The 14,055-nt window shown below is 36.1% G+C and overlaps 1 protein-coding gene across 1 annotated transcript; it reads left to right on the forward strand.

Moving 5' to 3' along the window:
- Nucleotides 1-2,021: 2,021 nt before the first annotated feature.
- LOC132861776 (legumain-like) lies at nucleotides 2,022-12,194 on the forward strand. Its single transcript, XM_060893357.1, has 14 exons — nucleotides 2,022-2,164; nucleotides 2,979-3,058; nucleotides 3,142-3,239; nucleotides 4,133-4,214; nucleotides 4,319-4,392; nucleotides 5,540-5,615; nucleotides 8,423-8,485; nucleotides 9,447-9,510; nucleotides 9,595-9,713; nucleotides 9,812-9,925; nucleotides 10,175-10,384; nucleotides 11,257-11,412; nucleotides 11,528-11,595; nucleotides 11,686-12,194. Exons 1-14 carry the CDS (start codon nucleotides 2,059-2,061, stop codon nucleotides 11,729-11,731), a joined length of 1,356 nt encoding a protein of 451 aa, XP_060749340.1. The 5' UTR covers nucleotides 2,022-2,058; the 3' UTR covers nucleotides 11,732-12,194.
- Nucleotides 12,195-14,055: the final 1,861 nt, after the last annotated feature.

The raw sequence follows: 14,055 nt of genomic DNA on the forward strand, positions 1-14,055 counted from the left end.
ATTATGACAACATATTAAATACTTATCATGAGATTTATTGTTATATATGATGAAGACTCATATGGAAATATAAGAAATAATATACAGTAAATATTTAGATTATTTGTTTATCAGTTTTTCTACCTGACTCTCAGATGCTGTGTAATTATGTTGACATGCTTTATTAAAAAAAAAAAAATTGTCATATTTTATATTCATTTGTAAGTCTTTGTCATATCTAATACAAATTAATTAAAGCATTTCTTGAAACATGAAAAAGCATTTTATCAACAAAAAAATGACTCACCAACAATGTTTAAATGCTTAAAGTATTTCATTTTATCTAATGAAATGGTGAAGTCTATTTAATTATTTTCTTTAATTTTAGAACATTTATTAATTGTATATTAATTTTCAACAAATTTCATGGTGAATCACACACGACTCTTTCAGGGGGTTCAGATCATCCCAGCTTACTGACAAGTGTCTGAGGTGATAGACACTACAGAAGTTCCACTGCTAATTCATTTACATTACATTTACATTTACAGCCCTTATCCAGAGCGACGTACATAAGTGCTTAAATCTCTAACATTGAATACATTGATGCTGGCTCACTAAGTTACATACTTAAGATACCATGAGTTTAAAACATTTGTTCAAAGTTACAGTGAAAAAGTGTCAAAGGTGTGTTTTTTTTTTTTTTTTTAAATGCGAAAGATAAGGAAAGAAGTGCTAGTTGAAGTGTTTCCTGAATAAGTAGGTCTTCAACCGCCGCTTGAAAATAGCCAGTGAATTCAAACTAAATTCAAACTAAAAATAATTATCTTAAAAGAGTGAGTAAGTCACTTCCACTTCTACTGAGATGCAGTTTGTTTAAAGCCCTAATATTTACAGATTCACATGAATGTATTTAGATGGAAATATACTGTAGTTTTGATACTATATTGATTAAATTATGGTTAAACATTTATTCTAGGATTTAATGTAAATAACTTATAAATTAACTAAATAATAAATAACTAATATAATGCTTCATGAAGGACACAGAGTCCTTTATTATTGCTCGTTTCCTTATAAAGTTTTTTATTACTTCAAACGAATCCAAAGTGAAATCTGGCATCTGTGTATTACACTAAATACCAGTCACAGGAGGGCAAAGAGAGAAGAATCAACATGATTCTACTTCATGAGAAATGAGAAGTAAACGGATTCATGTCACTAGAATAAAAGACGTATTTAAGTAAACTTGTTCAGTCCTGTCTGATTTTGTTGTTTGTCTCAGCATAACTGAAGGCACTGATCACGTTATACAGGAGATTTCTTTCTGAAGAAATTTACAATCACTTCAGTTCTTCACTCAGGATCACATATCACCCAGGATCACATATCAACCACCAACAACAATCTGTAATACACTAATAACACCCCAGCACTTCCTTCTTGTTTGTTTTTCTTAACCAATATATTTTACTAGCACACATCCTGCTAAAGACATTTATTTGCAGTATCTCAGACCTAAGACATGTAGGAGTACCTCAGGTTCAGTGAGGACTTAACCACAGACATTCAAACAGCAAGTCTTCAATACTGCTGGAATCATGACCTCAAGTTTTTAATGTTAACAAGGTTACACTCTCTATGTTAATGAGCGTCTGATACTCCTTTTGTCTGTGATGGTTCTGACTGTGGTTCACATACTACAGTCAATCAGTGTTGATCCTAGATGATAAACCAGTAAGTGTGAAGGACTGGTCTGAGAACAGTTGTTAAAGTTTTACAGAAACAGCTGTATTTTAATAAAATTAATAAAGTTATTAAGTCACTAGTAGGATGTGATTGTTGAGCTTGGACATATTAACAGGTAGAAGTAATATATTAACAAGTCTAAGTAATATATTAACATGTAATTTCAGCCAAACTTTCACAGCTTTATATAAACCCTCATTAACGTGACTCATGTATCTCAATGCTGTGAATAACATTAAAACAGTAAATGGGTGTGACTGAGTTTGCATTTGAATTTCTCAATAATTCTTTTGAACTCGTGGTTCACTGGAAATCTTCCTTTAGTTGCAAATGACTCATGAGACCCGTGATAATAAATACCCCAGTGCACCTCTTCAGGACACTTCAGGTCTAACTAACAGAGAGCTGAAACAGACGCAGGAGAGAAAGAACCAAGGTAAGAACCAACACATTACTTCTGTTTTAACACTAATAATCCAATTAAAGTGAAAAGGTTTTATTTACAGTTTATTAACAGAAAGCTTTAATTAAATGAAAGCTAAGTGAGTTCTTTTGTAAGTAATAAGACACAGTATGTGATAAAGTTACAGTAAAATACTGAGTGATGGTGTGATAAAGTTACTGATATTGTGGTGGAAATACTATAAGAATTAAAGAAACAAAACTAAGACGAATATTTTATTAATCTGATTCCTCACCATTGAGCAGCACTGACTAGAACAAATGAGTGGAAAATAAACAGAATCTTAAGACTTTTATAAACAGGCTGTATGAGAATTTTAAGTACTTAATGATTATAAAATAAATCACCACAGTACTATAATAAAGTACATTATTTTCCCATAACAAGTGTATTCCTTTAATCACAAAATTTTGGCAACAAATATATATATATATATATATATATATATATATATAACTATATATATATATATATATATATATATTAATAAATCTACTTTTTATCTGTTTATATTTACATTTCATGTTTATGAAACAGGTTAGTTCCTGTTCTCACTTCCATTAACAGCTTTAAATCCTTCATCGTTCCTTCACCAGCTTTTCTTCTCTCTAATATCAAAGCTGTTGTTATAGAACACTAGTCGACACCTTTTGACCAGTGAGAATACAGAATTCGTCAGAAGTGGGGCACAATAAATATGATGTGTTTATTTTATTTTAATTAGCAATACTCAGTTTTGTTGGTCCAGTGACAACTAATAATTTTCTGCTTTGTACGAACTTTGTAGTCGAAATGGCAGCAGGCAAAAGCAAACACTGGGTTCTCCTGGCAGCGGGTTCTACAGGTTGGGTAGACTACCGTGATCAGGTGAGAATATTAAAATCATAGGCTTGTTTATACATAAAAAAATATTTTTTTTTTCATAACTATATTTACTGTTTCTGTTGCAGGCCAATGTGTGTCACGCTTACCAAGTCATGCACCAGAATGGGATTCCAGATGAACAGATTGTAGTGATGATGTATGATGACATCGCTAATAATAAACAGTGAGTTTTACATAGTTACAGGAGTAGAAGTAAAAATTTTCCATCTACATGTTCATTCTGATGGATCAACAAGAATATATTGCAGAAGTATGTCCTTAGTCCTTACTTCTTTAAAATTTGTAGTGATTTTGTTTCGCAAAATGTGAACCAACATTTCGAAATCAGGTGGGAAAAATCCAGAAGGCCCTGTCCACAGCAACCTTATGAGACAAATCTATTATTGTTATTTACAGTATCCTGCTACCACAATCATTAAAAGAATAATTAGCACCCAGGATTTCATAATGAAATGCACAAGATTAGTTAATCATCAAGATGTCTGACTGTCTCTATATAGAAGACCTTTGGACTGATCAGTGTTCTGGAACACTCAGGTGTTTATCTTTATCATAAGAAGAACATGGAGCTCTACATGTTACTGAATTATAGGGTGCACTTATTTTTTCTTCACCTCGTTCCTGAAGCTTATTTCACTTTTTGGGATTGATTGGAAATTCAATGAAAATGGTTTACTTTTTGGTGTCACCTGAGGTTAGATGTTTGTTTAGAGAAGTTGGTGAGGACACAATTGGTATTTTGTCTCTCTCTGTAATGCTGGAATGAGGTTGGAAAACTCACATTAGTTGGAACACCAGTCCATCACAGGGCAACAGACACACATTTACACATTCATTCACCCTCAGTGGCAATTTATCTAATCCAGTCCATCAACTGGCATGACTTTATGGCACAAGAAGTCTGGAGAACCTAAAAAAAAGTCCACATAGTCAGTACCTTATGGAGCTGTATGTGGGTCTGTGAGTGTCAGAGCTACTCACTGTATCACTGTGTCACCAGTTATATAATGATATGATGAATAAATATTCATAATAAAGTGTGATATTTTTCTGCAGAAACCCTGATAAGGGTAAAATCATTAATGTACCAAATGGACCTAATGTTTACACTGGGGTTCCAAAGGACTACACTGGAGCGGTAACGTATTCTATACAAACAAACATTTAAATACTCACATTATACTTTATTGTTTTTCCTTTTTTGTGATTTGGAATCTACCTTTCTAAATGGTCCATTATCAGGATGTTTCAGCTAAAAACTTTCTTGCTGCACTGCGTGGAGATTCAACTGCTGTCAAGAAAAAAGTCATACAAAGGTATTTATGTCCATTACTGTAGGTCAATTTTACTTTTTATATTGTTCAGGTTCCTTCAGCCATTGTTTTATTGCAAACAATATAAAGAAATATTATCTTAACAAAATTTTAAATGTTAAAATAATTTTTGTTCACATTTATAAAAAGAACTGCTTACCATCTTCAGACTAGTTTATAAACTCTCCTGCTGCAGTAAGTGTTTGAGTAAGTTTCAACCAGCTGTGAAATCCTGAAGAATGTTTTTGACAACGATTTCTAATCGCTGCCACTTTGCTTCTCAACTGGACTGAGGTCTTGTACTGAGCCAGAGTTTCTTGTAGTATGCCCCTGTATTCTGTTTCATCTTTTATCCATTGAATTTCAGAAACCATCCCCAGAGCCTGCTGCTGCCACCACCATATTTCACTGTAGGGATAATATTGAGCTATGGCCTGCTTTAGGTTTGAACCACAGATACTTTAATACTTGCCCAAACACAATATCTCAATCTGGGACACGCTTGTGTTTTTAGATGGATCTTATTGAGATGTTTTTTAGCTATGCCTCCTACACAGTCCTCAGTTATTCAGAGCTCTTGAAATGGTTGTGAGGTTCACTTTCAGTCCATTATTAGCCACTATACTGTGTAACTCCTTCAGGGTGACTGGTGGCCTTACTGTAGATTTGCCCACCAGTCTGTGTGGTGTTTATACGCTGGGTTTTGAGAAAGGGCCTTGACTAAGTAGTGTTTGGGTATTATGATGCAGCTTCTATATCCAGTAATGATCCAATATTGATCCAGTACTGCTTACTGTGGTTGTTTCAGATTTTATCAGAATTATTTTTGGAAGTTTTTAGCAAACTCTGATCTGCTTTTCCTTTTTTTGAGACTTCAGTGGTGTGAATATTGTAATAAGCGCTCCGTAGGAAAGCCTTTCTGAGCTCACCAGTGATTTTTTTTAAGTGTTTGTGTGATTTTTCAGTCTAATGATGGTCTGATTCTCAGCACTGACTGTTCTGTGGAAATTTAACAGCAACAGATTCCAAATTCATAATAACCTGTTTATTCTAGTAGACATTAAAAATTACAATAAATCTGTCCAAATACATGAGTGTATATGATGTGTGTGAAAATACGCTGACTTTTATTATTTTGATTATCTTTCAGTGGTAAAAATGATACTGTGTTCATCTACTTATCAGACCATGGAGGTCATGGTGTCTTTCACTTTCCAAATTCCACAGTAAGTTTAGTAAATTATGTCTTTCTCTACTGTATTTAGAGTTGAGTGCTTGTAATGAGGATTAAACTGCATTCAGAATCCAAGTGTGATGGTGTTCAGAGACAGACCTCCTGATCCTCCTGATGTTGTAGAGAAGGAATCATTATGCTTAAGGCAGTTAAGTGATGTGAAGTAAGAACAGAAGTTAGTTGTCCAGAGTTGTGTGAAGTAACAGAGGGTGAGGTTTGGCAGTTTAAGGTCCAGAAAGATCAGATGTTTAAATACTATTTTGGTTTAAAGGTGGTTATCTAGACAGTCTAAAACTGTTCAAAAGACTGCATGACATCGATTTTCTTAAAATTAAAATTGTCTTTTTTTTTAATTGAATTTTAATTTTAAGAAAATCGATGTACATAATCAAATCTGCTCACTGCTCTCAGAGAGTTAAACAAAAGTGTGCAAAAACACAGCTGAGTGCAGTTACAGTTGTGCTCAAAAGTCTGTATACTTTAGGAAAATTTGCAGGATGTGAACCATTTTTTAAAGAAAACATGAGTGAGAAGGCAAAACAAATGTATTTTATTTCTTATAAGACTCAAGTTAATATGTAAGGCATAAAAGAATGGAACAATCATCAAACAAAAGATAACAAAAAAGAAAAATCCCTGTTCAAAGGTACAGTATGTTTTCATACCTTTAGTTAATATCATGCATTGCCCCCTTTAGCATCAACAATGTCATGCAGTCTTTTGTAATAATTGTGCATGAGCTGTTTAATTCTCTCAGGTGGTAGAGCTGCCAATTCCTCTTGTTAAAATGCCTCCAGTTCCTGTAAATTTGTTGGTTGTCCTGCTGAAACTGCATGTTTGAGATGACATTGAGGTCAGGAGGCTGAGATGGCCTCCAAAACCTTCACCTTTTCCTGCTGCATCCATTGCAGGGTCAGCCTTTTATTGTGCTTTGGATCACTGTCATGTTGAAACATCCGAGATTGTCTCATGTGCAGTTTTCGTGCTGCAGAATGGAAATTATCTGCAGGTATTTCCTAATAACATGCTGCATTCATCTTGCCATCAATGTCTCCTAACTGCCCTGTGCCCCTGGAGCTCACATTTACATTTACCTTTCTGGCATTATCCACAGTGACTTACAATTTATACAACTGAGCAATTGAAAGTAAAAGGGCCTTGCTCAGGGGCCCAGCAGTGGCAGCTTGGTGGACCTGGGATTCCAGTCCAACACCATAACCAGCAGGCTACCACATCCCTATATACAGTGGGGATGGTGTACTGTTCACAGTAGGCCTTGTTGACTCCTCTCCAAAGATATTCAATTTATTTGAATAGCACTTTCCCATGGAATCAGAAGGAAGACAAAAAGGAAATAAATTTATAATAATAATAATAATAATAAGAAAAAAAAATAAGGATAAAAATAAATAAATGAATATATACAATTAAAGTTTAAAATTAATTTAAAAAAGGCAAACCGGAGGAGACGGCAAGGAAAAACTCCCTGAGATGATAAGAAATAGAAACCTTTAGAGGAACCAGACTCAGATGGGAACCATCCTCATTTGGGTGACACGCTACAGTAAATAGTGTAAATGTAAATAATGTCCTTTCTACAACAGTTTATAATAGTGCAACTGAGAGCTCCTGAGGAACTAATGGGTCATCGTAAACTCTGAGTTCAATGCAGACCTGACTGCTGATGAAGACCAGACCATACAGCTGACTGACATAACATTCGTTCAAAAGAAGGCATGACAGTCTCTGGGCGGCTTCATACACAACATTTTTTCCCACTCCAGATCCTCTCCAAGTCATTAATGTTTTGAGGCTGACGTTTGGCAACTCGAACCTTCAGTTCCCTCCACATATTTTCTATAGGATTAAGGTCTGGAGACTGGCTAGGCCACTTATGCTGGAATACCTATCAACAACCCATTTTCAATGCCCTGGTTGAGGGAAGTAGGTTCTCACCAAAGATTTGACGGTACATGGCCCAGTCCATCATCCCTTTGATGCAATGAAGTTGTCCTGTCCCCTTAGCAGAAATACACCCCAAAACATAATGTTTCCACCTCCATGTTAGATGGTGGGGATGTTGTTATTGGGGTCATAGGCAGCATTCCTCCTCCTCCAAACACGGCAAGTTGAGTTGATGCCAAAGAGCTTGCTTTTGGTCTCATCTGACCACAACAATTTCACCCAGTTGTCCTCTGAATCATTCAGATGTTCATTGGTGAACTTCAGACGGTTCTGTACTTGTGCTTACTTTAGCAGGGGGACCTTGTGGGCACTGCAGGATTTCAGTCCTTCAGGTCATTGTGTGTTACCAATTGTTTTCTTGGTGACTTGTTCCAGCTGCCTTGAGATCATTGACAAGATCCTCCTTTGTAGTTCTGGGCTGATTCCTCACCATTCTCATGATCACTGAGACTCCCTGGGGTGAGATCTTGCGAGCCTACAATTAAATGAGCCTACAATTAAAATTATAGACGGATTGTTTCTTTGTCAGTGAACAAACGTACAAAATCAAAAAGAGATATACAGAATTAAAAGTTTATAATTTTTCCCTCACTGTATGTGATAATTAACAACTTCACATCACCACTATCTTTAAATAAGAAAAAAATATTTTGCATTATCAGTCATATTTTCCAAATGAATGGCAATGTTTAACAATTTCTTTCAGGGTATGCAAACTTTTTAGCACAACTGTAAATGAATAATGAAGGAATTGGACACAACAAGTCTCTATATATTAAGTACCATATAATACTGAGATCAGGATTAGTAATAATCAGATGTTTTCTGTTACAGCTTTATGCACATGACCTCATTAAGACAGTGACAGCAATGTCAAAGGCAGGCAAATTTTCACAGGTAAGTATTTTAAAAATACATTTGTTTAATTTTATTCTTTCTATTTCATATTTCTGTGCAAAAAGATGCATAATATATATAATATATTACAAATCTCACAGATTGCACCACAGTGTTGTTGAGTTTTGAATTGTATTTCTCTTTGGTCATCTACAAAAGACCAAGTGGTGAGAGAATATAGGTTCAAATACCGAGTCTAGGCTCCTTACAGTGTTTAATTCTTTTAAGTAGTAAAATATACAGTTTCAGTAGATATGTAAATTAACAAACACCCAAAGTTCTTAATTAAGTGACAGTTAATTATCATGGTCATGGACAGGCATTATATATTCATTCATTCATTCATCTTCTACCGCTTATCCGAACTACCTCGGGTCACGGGGAGCCTGTGCCTATCTCAGGCGTCATCGGGCATCAAGGCAGGATACACCCTGGACGGAGTGCCAACCCACCACAGGGCACACACACACTCTCATTCACTCACGCAATCACACACTAGGGACAATTTTCCAGAGATGCCAATCAACCTACCATGCATGTCTTTGGACCGGGGGAGGAAACCGGAGTACCCGGAGGAAACCCCCGAGGCACGGGGAGAACATGCAAACTCCACACACAAGGTGGAGGCGGGAATCGAACCCCGACCCTGGAGGTGTGAGTCGAACGTGCTAACCACTAAGCCACCGTGCCCCCGGCATTATATATTTTAAATACAATTAAAATCTCTACAATTTTCCCCATTCTGATGTTTGATGTGAACATTAACTGAAACTCTTGACTTGTATCTGTGTGATTTATATATTACACATATATTATTTACATACTGCCTCATGATTGGTTGATTAGATAATTACCTGAATGTGTAGGTGTACACTGATCAAGTGTGTGGTGATGACTGGAAAGTCTCATGTTTGTCGAGCTCACAATCAGAATTTGTTTAAATCCTGGTCAATGTTTGTAGATGGTGATTTATATAGAAGCGTGTCGTTCTGGATCAATGGTGGATCAGCTGAAGGACAGCAACGGTTAGTACAAATTATTAAATTAAAAAGTAATAATTAATTTTAATATTCTCATACGTCTAAAAGTCCTTTATTTTTATATTTCAGTCTATGCAGTTTCTTCGTGCAGGCCTGATGAACTCAGCTATGGATGTTACATGGACAAAAGATTAAAGACTTGTCTTTCTGATATCTTTTGTGCTTACTGGCTTCAACACACTGAGACCGTTAGTGTTATATAGACGAATACACATATAGATATATATGGAAATAGATATTTGGAACTATTTATTCATTTGTTTTTATTCTTTTCTTCTTTCTAAAGGTAAAACTTACCACAACTTCATTTGGAGATCAGTTTGTCTATCTGAACAAAAATGTCAGTGAGGCTGCGAGACTTGCTCAAGTGTCTCAGACGCCTTGTAACTACGGTGACATGGTATGTTTTATGTATATTTATATAGTATTTTAAAGACTTAGTCATTTCACAATGAATGGATGGCCAATTAATAAATAAAGTGAAGCATTACTTTAAAAAACTTTAACAGTGGATCACAAAAATAAATTCAACTAATAAGCAAATGATTTACCATTGCAAAGGTTTGTGTTTTATTTGTAAAACGAATCATACAGTGATTTATTTAGTAAAATGTTAATGTTTATTTTATTCTTTCTCAACATTATTTAGAACATATCTAAAATAATGTTGAGTGAAGTCCTTTGTAAATCACCCACCCCTGTCACAAGAGCCAGACCAGTCCCACCTACTGACTTCACAGTGACTGACCTGATAGACACCATAGAGATTCCACTGCAAATAAAAAAAATCATGATTACAAATGAAAAGGACCCTGAAAAAAAAAAGATCCTGGAAAGACAATATGATGATCTTGTACGAGTGAGTAAACCACTTCCACTTCTACTGAACTGCAGTTTATTTAAAGTTCTTCATTCTGAGTAGAAAATAAAGGAAATATGAACCTAATAAACTGTGTGATGTTACAGTGAAATATTCAGTTTTATTTGTGTAGAACTGTTGTAATAAAGCAGATTTACAGAAATGTAGAAATATTGATGAATTTAGTGATGAAGTAACACCATGTCCCTAAAGTGTTTAATTCCTATAACACAACAGAAACTTTACAATGATTACATTTACTTTATTTAATAAATGACACCATACTTTTAGTTTAAGGTAAAAATGAAAATCTATTAGTGAGTTAGTTCTTGTTGTCACATGAAGAAGTGTAAACTCTTTAAAGAAGCGTAAGGAAACTTTTACAGCAACTTTTACACAATTTTTTAATCAAAGTTGGCAATTCAAATACTAAGCCCCGCCCACACCTGTTACATACAGGTGACATTTGTTATGGGGATGAGATCGGGTCAGGTATCCAGATAAAAGTGTGTGTGTGTGTGTGTGTGTGTGTGTGTGTGTGATCCTCACCACTCTATCCCCTCGACTCTGTTCTCCATTCACAAACCGGTGCTCGACCACGCCTAGATTTCAAGAATTAACATCAAATATTAATGACATTAATGACATTTATCCCTGGGGTTTAAATAGAAAAGGTGCAGCATCACCTGGTCACTGCAGGTTAATGAGGAACTTGTGACATTACAATAGTGTTAAAAATGACAGTTTACTTTGTAATGATGAATTACACATTAACACAAATTAAACAGGGTTAGGGTTCTGTATTAGATATTAGATTTATAGATTGGATATTAATGCTGTATTAATATTGTGTATGATGATCACATTTGTAGAAGAGGAAGACTATGGATGAAGCACTGCAGAAGATTGCAGAGCAACTGAAAGCCCCACAAACTCTGAGGGAAAAACGTGAGGTGACTCATACGTACGAGCTCAAAGTCGTGGCTGAACATTTTAAGAACAATCTCTTCAGCTGGGAAAAGGAGCCGGTGAGTTAACATGATTTATTTCATTAACAAACACGACCTGGAGTCAAGATTAATCAATTCTCTCTCTCTCTCTCTCTCTCTCTCTCTCTCTCTCTCTCTTTCTCTCTCTCTTTAGCATGTTGTCACTCATCTACATCTCCAGGTTCTGGTGAATCTGTGTGAGTCTGGGCTGAAGGTTGAGAGGTATGTGATGGCTTTATCAGTATTTACTCTAAACTGGAATTTATTCATATTTTTATTTGTTTTTCTAATTTCTGTCTTTGATTCCATCAGCATCAACAAAGCCATTACTCGTGTGAGCAAGGAGATTTCTTTCTAAAGAAAACACACAAGACTTCAGTAATCTGATTTCATTCTCTTTTTTCTTTCTATATCATACTGATGTCTTTCAGATTTTTAAATCTTTTTAGAACTTTTTGATTTTGGGGAACAAAGAATCATCCTGGTGTATTTGTAATGGGAAATCATCAGTCAGTTTTAAATGATTATTAATAATTAAAAATTAACAATTAATGAAATTTATTTGTTAAATTTGTTGCATATTTAGCAACAACACAGTTAAAGTACAGTACAGAATCATGTGGCACATTTTACCATCTAGAATTTAAGTCTCTCACTCTCTCACTCATTTTCTACCGCTTATCCGAACTACCTCGGGTCACGGGGAGCCTGTGCCTATCTCAGGCGTCATCGGGCATCAAGGCAGGATACACCCTGGACGGAGTGCCAACCCATCGCAGGGCACACACACACACTCATTCACACACTACGGACAATTTTCCAGAGAACCTACCATGCATGTCTTTGGACCGGGGGAGGAAACCGGAGTACCCGGAGGAAACCCCCGAGGCACGGGGAGAACATGCAAACTCCACACACACAAGGTGGAGGCGGGAATCGAACCCCGACCCTGGAGGTGTGAGGCGAACGTGCTAACCACTAAGCCACCGTGCCCCCTTGTCTCATACAGAGGATTCCAATTCATTTTGTTAGACAACAGGTCTTCGCAGACCCGCTGTCAGGCGTAACTGGGTTTCCAAAGAAGAATAACTAAAAAAAAAATGATGGCAATACTCGCAAAGATGTAAAAGTGCTGTTTATTTTACAGTGCCCAAGAGGTGAATACCACCCCAACACTATGTACAAAAATAACCAAGGAAACAACCGAAAAAACCAAAAGGAAAGAAAACATTAATATATATATATTATATAAAGTCCACTACTTTCAGACAAAAGAAATTGCTCACGGCACCACACTTGCACGCTCGCTAGCCAGGTAAACTCCCCGATCTTTCTCTGGGGTGCCTTCTTATAGGCCAAGCCCCGCCCCTTTTTAGACCATAATTGACACCGGAGGTAAGTAAACAGGTAAGTATGTACATTTACACAACACAACACAATTTATATATATCAACGAAATATTGGTGACCAAAACCAAAAGGTGATCAAAATAACAAACACAAAAGATAAACAAAAATAATAAATATAGAACAATAATATCAAACTTAATTATTCCCCCCTGTATCAGACAGTATAATGGATCACATCTCCAGGGCGCTGCACACCTTCTGACTGGTAAACTACGCTTTAAATCCAAAATTCAATAGCCATCCTTCATCTCAACACATTGACACAAATGCACACATAGCTCATCCGATAGAAAATGTGTCTGTATTCAGACCAGAAAAATGCCAAAGAAACATACAAAAACAGTTCCTAAAGTTTGGGCTCCTGAACATTAGATCACTTGCTCCCAAAGCACTTATTGTAAATCAAATCATTTCAGAAAATAGCCTTACTGCACTCTGGAAAAAAAAAACTTGGATTAAGCCAAATGACTACATCGGTCTAAATGAGTCTACACCGTCAGGATATATCTAAGTTGCATGAGCCTTGTCAGACTGGTCGTGGAGGTGGTGTTGCCACTATCTTCAGTGATTCCCTTACTGGTACCCAGAGAACACAGTATAGATTTAATTCTTTTGAAGTGCTTCTCCTTTGTTACACTCTCGCACATGCACATGAAAAAATCCCTGATGTCTCTTGCTCTAGCGACCGTGTACAGACCCCCAGGGCCCTACACTGATTTTCTTAGAGAATTCACAGATTTTCTTTCAGACCTATTGGTTAACTTTGATAAAGCGTTAATTGTAGGAGACTTTAACATTTATGTTGACGACACAAACGATGCTTTAGGACTCACATTTATGGACCTACTAAACTCATTTGGGGTTAAACAAAACATCACTAGAGCAACTCATACACTAGATTTAATAATATCACACAAAATAGGCGTCAATGACATAGATATCATACCTCAAAGTGATGACATCACAGACCATTACCTCATAACGTACACACTACCTGTATAACAGACTAACTGTGTCTCACCACGTTATCGACTCGGTAGAACTATTATTCCGACCACTAAAGACAGATTCACAAATAACCTGCCTGATCTGTCTGGACTTCTTACTGTACCCTTAAACACAAACGATCTAGATGTAATAACTAACAGCATAGGTGATATATTCACTAGCACATTAGACACTGTTGCCCCAATCCGATTACAGAAGGTTAGAGATAAAACTCTTGCACTGTGGTATAATAGTCATACTCACACCCTCACAGAGAGAAACCCGT

The sequence above is a fragment of the Tachysurus vachellii genome, chromosome 2 (genome assembly GCF_030014155.1).
Source record: "Tachysurus vachellii isolate PV-2020 chromosome 2, HZAU_Pvac_v1, whole genome shotgun sequence".
Taxonomy (NCBI): domain Eukaryota; kingdom Metazoa; phylum Chordata; class Actinopteri; order Siluriformes; family Bagridae; genus Tachysurus; species Tachysurus vachellii.